The sequence below is a fragment of the Artemia franciscana genome, chromosome 17 (genome assembly GCF_032884065.1).
Source record: "Artemia franciscana chromosome 17, ASM3288406v1, whole genome shotgun sequence".
Taxonomy (NCBI): Eukaryota; Metazoa; Arthropoda; class Branchiopoda; order Anostraca; family Artemiidae; genus Artemia; species Artemia franciscana.
This window is the reverse complement of record NC_088879.1, coordinates 40,524,448-40,537,040: the sequence shown is the minus strand read 5'-3', so window position 1 is coordinate 40,537,040 and position 12,593 is coordinate 40,524,448. Positions and strand designations below refer to the sequence as shown.

The 12,593-nt window shown below is 35.6% G+C and overlaps 1 protein-coding gene across 1 annotated transcript in view; it reads left to right on the top strand.

The window, feature by feature from the left end:
• Window positions 1-12,593, top strand: part of LOC136037586 (rho guanine nucleotide exchange factor 28-like) — a 330,822-nt gene that overhangs the window by 46,277 nt on the left and 271,952 nt on the right. The window contains exon 4 of the mRNA XM_065720307.1: window positions 8,459-8,591. Coding sequence (XP_065576379.1) covers window positions 8,459-8,591 — 133 coding nt within the window. The remainder of the gene's footprint in view (window positions 1-8,458; window positions 8,592-12,593) is intronic.

Genomic DNA, 12,593 nt, shown 5'->3' with positions numbered 1-12,593 from the left:
TAAATACCTAACCAATATAAAGAATATATTAAATATTTAGTTAAAATAACCTGCATAATATATTATCAAACAGTTCGTGGTTTATAAAACAGTACCCGGCTCAATAGTAAACGAAACTCTAAAAAACGGAATTTTGTTGCTAAAAGATACATAAAAAAATAGGATTTTCATGCTGATCTTAAATATATAAGTTTCATCAAATTTAGTCTTTGTCATCAAAAGTTACGAGCCTGAGAAAATTTGCCTTATTTTGGAAAATAGGGGGAAACACCCCCTAAAAGTCATAGAATCTTTACGAAAATCACACAATCGCATTCAGCGTGTCAGAGAACCCTATTTAAAAGATTCCAAGCTCCTATTGTATTGTATCAGATGAACGACGCTTCTTGACTACTCAGGTCCCTGTGTCGGCCCTGCAGTGTATTACTGCAGAATGATTCGATATCTGGGTCCCGTATTACACCACAGGACAAATTCCAAGCTCCTATCTACAAAAATGTGGAATTTCGTGTTTTTTGCCAGAAGACAGATCACGGGTGCGTGTTTATTTGTTTTTTTTTTCTCCCAGGGGTCATCGTATTGACCAAGTGGTCCTAGAATGTCGCGAGAGGGCTCATTCTAACGGAATTGAAAAGTTCTAGTGTCCTTTTTAAGTGACCAAAAAAATTGGAAGGCACCTAGGCCCCCTCCCACGCTCATTTTTTCCCAAAGTCAACGGATCAAAATTTTGAGATAGCTATTTTGTTCCGCATAGTCGAAAACCATAATAACTATGTCTTTGGGAATGACTTACTCCCCCTAAGTCCTTATAAAAATATAAGAATATAAAAGTTTGTTACGTAAGTTAATTCTTAAGTTACGTATATTTTTTACTAATAAAAACTTTCGTTAAAAATTAAAAGTTCTAGTTGCCTTTTTAAGTAACCGAAAAATTGGAGGACAACTAGGCCTCCTTCCCCACCCCTTATTCTCAAAATCGTCTGATCAAAATTAAGAGAAAGCCATTTAGCCAAAAAAAACTAGTATGCAAATTTCATTTTAATAATTTATGTACGGAGAGCCAAAATCAAACATGCATTAATTCAAAAACGTTCAGGAATTAAATTAAAAAGACTAGTTTTTGTAAATGAAAGTAAGGAGCGACATTAAAACTTAAAACGAACAGAAATTACTCCATATATGAAATAGGTTTTCCTCTCCGCAATCCCTCGCTCTTTACGCTAAAGTTTGACTCTTTGCCACAATTCTAATTTTTAAAACAATTATAAACTTTAGCGTAAAGAGCGAGGGATTGCGGAGGGAAAACCCATTTCATATACGGAGTAATTTCTGTTCGTTTTAAGTTATAATGTCGCTCCTTACTTTCAGTTAAAAAAAACTAGTTTTTTTTTTAATTTAATTTCGCTCAAACTGAGCTGATTATCTCCGAGTGCACACATAGATACAGAGAGAAACCGGTACAGAGAGAAAATGGAGTGTGGTAGGGGTATCGTACTAGTGTCAGTTTTTTAAATTCAAAAATAAAAATATGCCATTCACAATACATTGCTCCCAAAATATTACAGATAGCAAACATACAACTCAAGCTAATTCACATCCAGAGAGTAAGTGTTTTTTTTTTTTCTTTGTCATGTTGAGTCAGTTTGGCTTTAGTATTGGGGCTCTGGGACTACGTTGGGGCTCGGTGTAAAATTTTATTCTCACTGACAGGAAAGGTTGGAAAATGGAGTGCGGTAGGGATATCATACTTCGTCGATTTTTTAAATTCAAAAATAAAAATATGCCAAACACAATACATTGATGCCAAAACATTACAGATAGCAACTAATCATACAACTTCTTTTATATCTATATACAAGTATTAGTATACATATTTTTACTGCATTTGAGACACCTCAGAAATTTTTTTTATTGAAACAAATGGTCCTCTATGACCGTCGAAAAACCTAAGAATTTTTTTGTAGTTCACTCGGTCTTTTTTCCCGTAAAATATATGTTCTACAATATTGCTCATTTGGCGTTACCACAGTCGGATTGATTTCATTTTTACTTACTTAAGACTCCTCTCGCATGGGTGGTAGCATAGAGAGCGTCGCAACTCTGCCCCTCCAGGCTGACGGGTCTGCTGCTAAGAGTAGGGCCTCATCAGCAGCAATGCTAGTTATCTCAAAGAGATTATTGAGGATATCCTTTCACCTTGTATGGGTCTTCCCATACAAGTTCAGGGGGTCTTCACCTTGTAAAGTTCAGCCATGAACTTTTGGATCAAAATCGTAGATGATTTGGGCTGGGTTGTCGTCAGTATAAGTATGGGCTGTCCAAACAGTCTGAGTACGTTGTACTGTTTTGACGGAGACTGGTATTTGGAATGTGAGTGTTAGCAACCTTGCATTGTATTGCACTCCATGCATCATTCCACCAAAGTCTTCTATCCGATGAGCTGTTTTGTCTGACAGACGTCTATCATAATTTAATCATGGTTGACGATTTAAGGCCATGTTTCTGCTGCATAGAGCAGAACCAAGGTAAAGGATGCGTTATAAATTCGCATTTTCTTGCGTATTTTATTATCGAAGAGTAATTCTAGTAAGTTGTGTAGCAAAAAAATGAAATGAATGGATAAAATACAATCCAAAGCAGTTTTCAGGACGATTTTGTAAATATTATGGCATCTTATATTTATTTTGCTAGTTAAAACAACTCCCCTATGAGACTTGCACTCTTTTTAACCTTATTTTTTGTATCTTCTCTGCTCTATTATAGTTTACTTAAATAGAATAGAATATGATTTATTGGCTAAAATAGCACACAAGCTAGCATAAGCACGTCAGAACAATTACAATTACAATGGTAAAATAAATGTTAAGGGATGCCTCCACTCTACTCCTGACAAATTAAAAGTGGACGAGGCCTCAACCCAAATTTGACTTACGTGATTTAAAATTGACGTAGCTTGATATAAACCTTAAGTGACGAAAGAGTATCACACATATATGAATAATTGATTAGCTGAAACGCCAACTCAACAACAGCAACAATATTCTACCTTGACATCTCATGAAACACAATATAAAATTTGTCTGTTTCTAAATTTTATATTGTATTTTATTTATCTTGCGTTTCCACGACTGAATAGCATTTTGATATAGAGACTGATGCAAGTGAATCAAGCAATAACATAGTACAGTATCTTAGTCTAACTTTCTGACAAATTAAAAGTTGACATGACTGGTGCCAAATTTTACTTGTCTGATTTCAAATTAACATGGCTTGATATAAAGCATAAGTGACGAAAGAGGATCGTCCGATTATGACCAGTTGATGAGCTTAATGGTCAGCTCAACAACAACAACAATATTCTACCTTCCTACTTTGTAAGATACAATTTAAAATTTCGTCAGTTTCTAAAATCTGTAATATGTTTTACCTATGTTATGTTTCCACAACTGGATAGTGTTTCGAAGCACAGATCGACAGATGTGAATTTAAGCAAGACTACTCTGTACAACCTCTTTGTCCAATTACTTACAGTTTGTTACCACGAACTGTTTGATTTACTTACAAATTAAAAGTTGACAAGGCCTCTGCCGCATTTTGATTGTGTGACTTCAAATTGACGTGGTTTGATATAAAACCCAAGTGACAAAAGAAAATCACAACGTCAATTCATCCCCAGTAATAATATTCTACTTTCATGTCTTATTATAGTCTTTACTCACCATTGCAGAAAAGCTCTGGTGCATTACCTTTTTTATCACGTCATGAGCAATTTAGAGTGTGCAGATTTCCATAGGGCTGAAGACTCTTCATGTAAATTATCCGCTTTCCACTCAGGAGCTGATGCTTGTCTGTTTAAAAAGGCTCGAAAGTTTCATTTCGACTGAGGTCTTGTTCAACTGTCAAATGTGTCATATAAATGATACCATATCTCCTCATGGGAAATGGTCCATATGAAAGGAATTTACATGGTCTCTTACTATGTTATCCAAGCCTAGATGTAATAAGATTTTACCGTGTTATTCTGAATGTCAGATATGTAGATTTTCCAGTGTTGCCAAACATTGGAATAAATTTTCTGATTCAATTCTGGAGCTGACATTTGTTGCTTTGGGATTATCCTCAGTTTGATTACGATAAAATTTCATTCACCTGTCAATGTACTTGAATGATGCTATACTCCTCCTTGGAATCGCCGAAGGCGGGATTTTTCCATACTTTAAGGTCTTTCCCTTAAGGACGACCTTAGGCTCTTTCACTGGCTCTTCTGAATCAGAGTTCCAACCAGGAAATTCAATAATTACTCTAGATTGTATAACTGTCTTGATGCCGCAGTTGACCGGGTTTGGAGCTATGTGACATGAAAGTCCATTCGCTTTGTTCAACACTTATAGTTGGAGATTGGAAATATTTGTTTTCAGCGTAGAGTCCTTCGAGTCCTTGTCCTATCCCAAACTTTGTGAATTTCTATGACTATCCTCATTTTATACCAATTGTTTCAAATAATTCGTTTTTTTTTGCTCTTTCTAATTACACCCTCCACGTACATTGAACTTTAGGCCAAGGGTCCTTTGTTTTCTGTCTCCAGGTTGTGACTCAATTGAATCAGGTCACAGACCATTTTGAGCTCAGTTTTTATCCAGTTGTTTTTCGGTGTTTACCTCAACAAAGAAGTTATCAAAGAAAATTTTTGAAATGATGTTTGTTATGAACAAATTTTTGTAAAAAATTGCCGATGTAATACGAATTAATCAGCTCTTCAAGGACTGCTGATTGGCTTTAAGAAGGAAATTGTATAACTTTCAGTTTAAAAGTTGATTTTTGTTTCCATGATTCAAACTTTCTAACACCACTACCAAGAAACGACAAAACAGAAACATTGAATTTTTTTTTAGCAGTGAGAGAATATTTTAGTTTAGGATGGGCCTCAATCCTAGATACAGAGAACACAATAGCAAAGATAACTGATGATCATCTGAAAATTGCTTGTAAAAATAGATGGCAGTACTTACGGGCATGCGTAAAAAGTGCTCCTTTTTTGGAATTAAGTTTTCTATTTAAGATTCTATATAAATATTTTGGGAATGCGGGCTGGTAATCGGTTTGTATCTGAGGCAATTGTAGACTTTATTGTAACGTTAGTTATAACTGCTCCTTCCAAGCTTGCCTGCTTAAACGGAGTTTTCCACTCGCAAGTGAATTACTCGAAGAAACCAAATCTTGGTGGGAATAACTTTTAATAGTTCTGTCTGTCAAACACTTTGGCTCAAGGAAAAACGAAAACGATCCTTTTTGGCACCAGTGAAAAATTATGTACAGGTCTCTAAATTTAATTATCCGTTTAATCCAGCTCGAGTTCCACGGTTTCCAAAAAAAAATGTCGAGGTTAGACCACACTGTCTTACAATAAACAGAAATCGGTGGTATAAAAGCAAGTATTACAAAAATAGAGAAAAACCAAAGGGGTGATCCTGCAACGTAAATAAGGGTGAGATATGTTAATGCTGTTTAGGCACATTTGCGTCTTTGGTTCTAATAGTTCAGAACGTAAATAGTATTATTTAAAAAAGGAAATAGAAATTAAATTCCTATATATGCTTGTTGTAAAACTTTCAAAACGTTTTATTCATATGCTTTCATATTTAAGCCCAATTTTTCAGTTCAGTTTAAACGCAGGTTAGATGCTCTCAGAAAAATTACATCAGATTTTTGCAGTGGTCAAACAGTTCGTAGTAACGAACTGTAGTAAGGAGCGACCCGGCTCAATAGTAACCAAAACTCTAAAAAATTGAATTTTGATATCAATAGCTACATCAAAAGAATCGCATTTTAATGCTGATTTTAAATATATAAGTTTAATCAAGTTTAATCTTACCCATCAAAAGTTACGAGCCTGAGAAAATTTGCCTTATTTAAGAAAATAGGGAGAAACACCCCCTAAAAGTCGTAGGATCTTAACGAAAATGACACCATCAGATTCAGCGTATCAGAGAACCCTACTATAGAAGTTTCAAGCTCCTATCTACAAAAATGTGGAATTTTGTATTTTTTGCCAGAAGACAAATCACGGGTGCGTGTTTATTTGTTTTTTTTTTTTTTTTTTTTTTTTTTTTTTTCTTTTCCCCAGGGGTCATCGTATCGACCAAGTGGTCCTAGAATGTCGCAAGAGGGCTCATTCTAACGGAAATGAAAAGTTCTAGTGCCCTTTTTAAGTGACCAAAAAAATTGGAGGGCATCTAGGCCCCCTCCCACGCTCATTTTTTTCCCAAAGTCAACGGATCAAAATTTTGAGATACCCATTTTGTTCAGCATAGTCGAAAACCATAATAACTATGTCTTTGGGGATGACTTACTCCCCCACAATCCCTGGGGGAGGGGCTGCAAGTTACAAACTTTGACCAGTGTTTACATATAGTAATGGTTATTGGGAAGTGTACAGACGTTTTCAGGGGGGTTTTATTTTGTTTGGGGGTGGGGCTGAGGAGAGGGGGCTATGTTGGAGGATCTTTCCTTGGAGGAATCTGTCATGAGGCAAGAAAAATTCAATGAAAAGGGCGCAGGGTTCTCTAGCACTACTATAAGAAAACAATGAAAAATAAACATGAAAACGTTTTTTCAAATGAAAGGAAGAAGTAGCATTGAAACCTAAAACGAACAGAGATAATTACGCATATGAGGGGTTCTAAAAATACTTTAGTATAAAGAGCGAGGTATTTAGGAGGAGATAAATACCTTGCTCTTTATGCTAAAGTATTTTTAGTAATTTCAACTATTTATTCTACGGCCTTTCTGATTCAGGGGTCATTCTTAAAGAATTGGGACAAAACTTACGATTTAGTGTAAAGAGCGAGGTATTAACGAGGGTAAAAACCCCCTCGTATACACAATAAAAATATAAGGTTATGAAAGTTTGTTATGTAAGTTAATTCTTAAGCTACGTGTATTTCTTACTAATAAAAACGTTCATTAAAAATTAAAAGTTCTAGTTGCCATTTTAAGTGACCGAAAAATTGGAGGGCAACTAGGCCTCCTTCTCCACCCCTTGTTTCTCAAAATCGTCTGATCAAAACTAAGAGAAAGCCATTTAGCCAAAAAAAGAATTAATATACAAGTTTCATTTTAATAATTTATGTGCGGAGAGCCAAAACCAAACATGCATCAATTCAAAAACGTTCAGAAATTAAATAAAAAAAACTAATTTTTTTAGCTGAAAGTAAGGAGCGACATTAAAACTTAAAACGAACAGAAATTACTCCGTATATGAAATGGGTTGTCCCCTCCGCAATCCCTCGCTCTTTACGCTGAAGTTTGACTCTTTGCCACAATTCTACTTTTTAAAACAATTAAAAGCTTTAGCGTAAAGAGCGTGGGATGCGGAGGGGACAACCCATTTCATATACGGAGTAATTTCTGTTCGTTTTAAGTTTTAATGTCGCTCCTTACTTTCAGCTAAAAAAATTAGTTTTTTTTATTTAATCGCTAATAAAGACGAGTCTAAAAAAAATTCGTATGGGGATAATTTAGTAAAGCACAACAGAATCACAATGAACAGGAAACAGTGAGCCAATGAAGCCATAGAGTCTACCTAATGGGCAAAGACCTCTAAGGAGCTCAGGCCCTTACAATACACCCACTCTCGCCTTTAGGAAAAGTGAGATGGTTACAGGTGTGGATTTATTGACTTCATTAATGGTTAAAAGTGCTAAAAAACTTAGTTTATTTTCGTTCTCCTTAAAAATAAACAGTTGGTTAGCGCACTGCCGTATTGGGCGCGACGATATCTGTTTTCGTTGAGTTTTCCTGATTAATAGATTATTCTACAATCCAATCATCATTAACGATCCTTTAGGATTTGATATAATTTTCGTTCCAAGACAAAAATCGCACCAATTTTAAGCAATTCTTACTTTGAGTTCAGAACGGAATGCAATGTTAGATTTTTCTAAGTATTATAATGATTTTTGAGGCTAAATTTGTAGCTATTGGCCATTTTAGGCTGAAGTAACGTTACTGTATTAAAGGAGGCTGACTGAAAATCAGCAGCTGAATTGGATTGAACTCCAAGGGTGTGTTTATCATCATCATTATTTATTCGTACCAGAAAATTATTTTTAAGCAATATTGACGATTCTTTTTTAGCTTGTTTAGCTTGTTGGGGGTAAGAACTCAGTTGTTATTATATTTAATCAATAATTTGTTATTTTTATTTCAAGGCAGCAAATAAAGAAAATTATAAGCAATCTGCATTACTTTATTTGCAGAATGGACTACAATGTTAGCCCCTTTTATGTGTTATAAAGATTTCAGTTGACTAAATTTATGGCTCTTTGCCATTTTAGGCTGTTGGTCGGTAACTGGGTCCTGGAATGCATCAAGAATCCATTCATGTTGTCATTCTCCCCATCATCATTACTATGTTGAGTATTATCATTTTGACTTATATTTTTATTTTCTTGGGTAGCTGCGTTTTCGCAACATGAAACCTTCAATTAGCAAGTCCTGCCCATCATTAGTTCCAGATGCCGAGAATAATTTAGAATATATGGATTCTCCCAGCCCTCCGTCAAGTGGACACACAAGCTCTGAGAATAAAGGTATTGAAATTTCGTAGTAATGTGGAGCATTAAATTTTTTTTTGATGATGATAAGGTAGTTAACCAATTAGCAGTCTCTTACTTACCGTGTACTCTATAGAAGCGTTTTGGGTATGAATAAACTTGACTCAGATCAGTCAACTTACGCTACTGGAGAGTGAGGAAGGGTATTGTAGAATGGTGTATTGGAGTGAATCAACAATTATTACCATAGCATTCGTTATGTTGAACCTTATCTAGTAAACTCTTATTTGGCGTGTGTTCATTAATTATGGTCTAAGTATAAATAAACTTGACTCAGTCTCTAGAGAGTGAGAAAGTAGGGAGTAGAAAGCAGGTAATAATATAAACCAGCAATTATTTTTGTTGCATTTGTTATATCGTACCCAGCTAGCAGCCTCTTAATTGGCGAATGCTCAGCACACGCAGTTTGGGTGCAATTAAGCCTAACTCAGAATAGTCAACGTGGAGAGTGAAGAAGCAAGGAGGAAGGTTTTAGAGAGTGGGGAAGTTTAGCAGCTTAGGAAGTTTGTAGTAATGCGGACCAACAGTTATTTCCCTAACATTTATAATGCTCTACAACATCTAGCAGCCTCTTACCTACGAGTACTCGTCAAAACTGATTTGGTTCAAATGAACGTAATTCAGGTCACTCATTTGACCATATTATATAGTGGTAAAGTAGGGAAAGTGGGGGATGGAGAGGGGGGAAGCTTGGGAGCATGGGATGCTCGTAGCAAAGTGAACCAATATTTTTTTCTTTAATATTCGTAGTGTTGTACAAAATTTAACAGTGTCTTCCTTAGCGAGTATATATTACAATTGCTCGCTGTCGTGTGATTTGGCAAAAATTGAGTGAAAATTTAGTGAAAATTTGGCGAAAATTTAAATGGCTGCTGGAACTGCTGCATTTCCTCTCATGAATGTGGACCATTGATTTATTGTTGACGTCTATGATTTAGGTAACATAGGCACATCTTTAATATTTACAACCTCACTAACGGGTTAGCCAAAATACTTGCTATCTCTAGTCAGAGCCGTTCCTAGGCTTGGTGGCGCCCGGAGAAAAATTTCAGCGCCCCTTATCGAATCAAATATAAGAAAAAACAGCCGAATCAAAGTAGAAAATTGGATCGAAATGGGGCAATGCCTCGGTGGGGCACCCCAAGCCTTGGTGCCCAGGGAAATTACCCTAGCTGCCTCCCTCTAGGAACGGTTGTGTTTCTTGTCTATTATAAATTAATACTTCTATGAAATAGGAATAATTTTAATCATTCTGTAAAATTACTTTCTGTAAAAATGGCCGGTCAAAATTGATGACATGACGCCTTTCTGAAACTGGCAATGACAATTCTAGTAATTTAGAGAGGACTCGATATAACACTGTCTTATTTAGTGGGCACTTAAGACAATCTGCTTGGTTTAAAATAAACTTAGTTTATGCACTTTATGTAGCTCTCACACTAATTGCATAATTTTCTATGCCAAATGGTAAACCTAAAATTCAATGTAGAGTTCAAATTTTGACGGGACTGCCTACGTTACGGACAAAACTTGCTCCGTAAGAATATGTAACGTAACGTAAATTCTTAGGTTAAACTAGTGCTTAAGGTTCTACGGCGTAGTATGAAAGTATTATTAGATTACCTTAATGGAGATTGGCAACGCTATTTACAGTTCATTTAAGGGCAATTCCTGAAAGCGGGAATTGAAAAGAAAAGGTTATCTTCTGTTACTAAATTCACGCGTTTTTCATGCAAGTGACGGGCATTTTCAACTGAAAAAGTTGTTTCAATACTCAGAAACTGCGCTGTTAAGGACGCTTGTGTTCCTTACTTCCTGTGCTACCTTTTTCTTAAAAATATATTATGGAGCTTGACAAATTAAGGTTCTTGACAGACAGCTCAATTTGTTTCTTATCTTTTTAAACCTGTGGTAGTTCTCAGTGGCATAGAATACCTTAGGCTTTTTTTTCTGCAATAAATTTAACCATGAATCTGTCCTAATCACAATCGACCACTGCACGTCGTATCCGTGACTGCGGAAAACTCATTTAACTGGAGTTTACGCTCCGTCTCCACCTCGGAGACTCGCTACCACAGAGTGCTTCAATGCTAGAGAAAAACAATATATTTTGGTAATTTCAATTACGAATCACTGGTAAATTTAATCACAGGTTCGGTAATTTAATTTTACGGAGTTTCATATGAAAAAGATTTTACTGTCATACGAAAGAAGCTGAAATATTGTTTTGACTTCTATGGCTTTTCTCCTTGTGAATAGGCTATTGTATTTTATATATCTTATCAATTAGCTTCTAATAATAGAGATGTTTCAAGGTTTCCCATAACCGCTAACGTCAATTATCGACTTGGTTTTACTTTTTCTCTATTAAGTTCTACTAACCTTTACTATCAGACATTTCGTGGTAACGAACTGTAAGTAAGGAGTGACCCGGCTCACTAGTGACCGAAACTCCAAAAAAAGGAAATTTTGATACCAATAAATGCATCAAAATAATCAAATTTTTATGCTGATTTATAATCTAAATGTTTCATCAAGTTTAGTATTACCTATAAAAAGTTACTTTCCTGAGAAAATTTGTCCTACTTTTGAAAAAGGGGGAAAATCCCCTAAAAGTCATAGAAACTTAATGAAAATCATACCATCAGATTCAGCGTATCAGAGAACCCTACTGTTTAGGTTTCAAGCTCCTACCTGCAATTAAATGAAAAAAACGAGTTTTCTTAACTGAAAGTAAGGAGCGACATTAAAACTTAAAACGAACAGAAATTACTTCGTATATGAAAAGGGGCTGCTCCCTCCTCAGCGCATCGCTCTTTACGCTAAAGTTTGACTCTTTCTCTCAACTCAACTTTTTAAAACAGTAAAAAACTTTAGCGTAAAGAGCGGGGCGTTGAGGAGGGAGCAACCCCTTTTATATACGAAGTAATTTCTTTTCGTTTTAAGTTTCAATGTCGCCCCTTACTTTCAGTTAAAAAAACTTTTTTTTAAATTTAATTTCTGAACGTTTTCAATTAATGCATGTTTTGATTTTGGCTCTCAGCATATTATTATTATTATTATTAATTTATTACCCGTCAAAAATGAAAAAGACGGAGTATATAAAAGAAAGAAAAAAAAAGAAGCACAAAAATTTAAACACACTTCCACTACAAATATTATAAAGTAACACTAGTCCAGGGGTGGTTGGCTCTTAAAACATTGGTACTGAATGTGGAGATTCTTCTCTCTATGGCCATGGAAGGGTTGGTGACCTCCTCAGCGCCTCGCTCTTTACGCTAAAGTTTGACTCTTTCTCTCAACTCTACTTTTTAAAACAGTAAAAACTTTAGCGTAAAGAGCGGGGCGTTGAGGAGGGAGCAACCCCTTTCATATACGAAGTAATTTCTTTTCGTTTTAAGTTTTAATGTCGCCCCTTACTTTCAGTTAAAATAACTTTTTTTTTTAATTTAATTTCTGAACGTTTTCAAATTAATGCATGTTTTGATTTTGGCTCTCAGCATATTATTATTATTATTATTATTATTAATTTATTACCCGTCAAAAATGAAAAAGACGGAGTATATAACAGAAAAAAAAGCACAAAAATTTAATTACACTTCCACAACAAATATTATAAAATAACACTAGTCCAGGGGTGGTTGGCTCTTAAAAAATTGGTACTGAATGTGGAGATTCTTCTCTCTATGGCCATGGAAGGGTTGGTGACCTTATATTTCCTAGAGATGTCGCCATTGCTGTGCCACAAAGGGAGACGCAGGAGAAACTTAGCATATCTATAGAATGCGCTGCAAATGGCTTTCTTTTCGGTAGCTGTGAATATTTTCCAGAAGGGAACCAGAGCAAGCAGACGGGGGGAGGGTAGTAAAAGCATTGTATAGCCGGGCAAGGGGAGGACGGTTGAAACGATATTTATTGGCAACAAGTAATCCGTAAGCCGCTCGTAGACGGAACAGAGGTGGTTTGTCAATTGTGAGC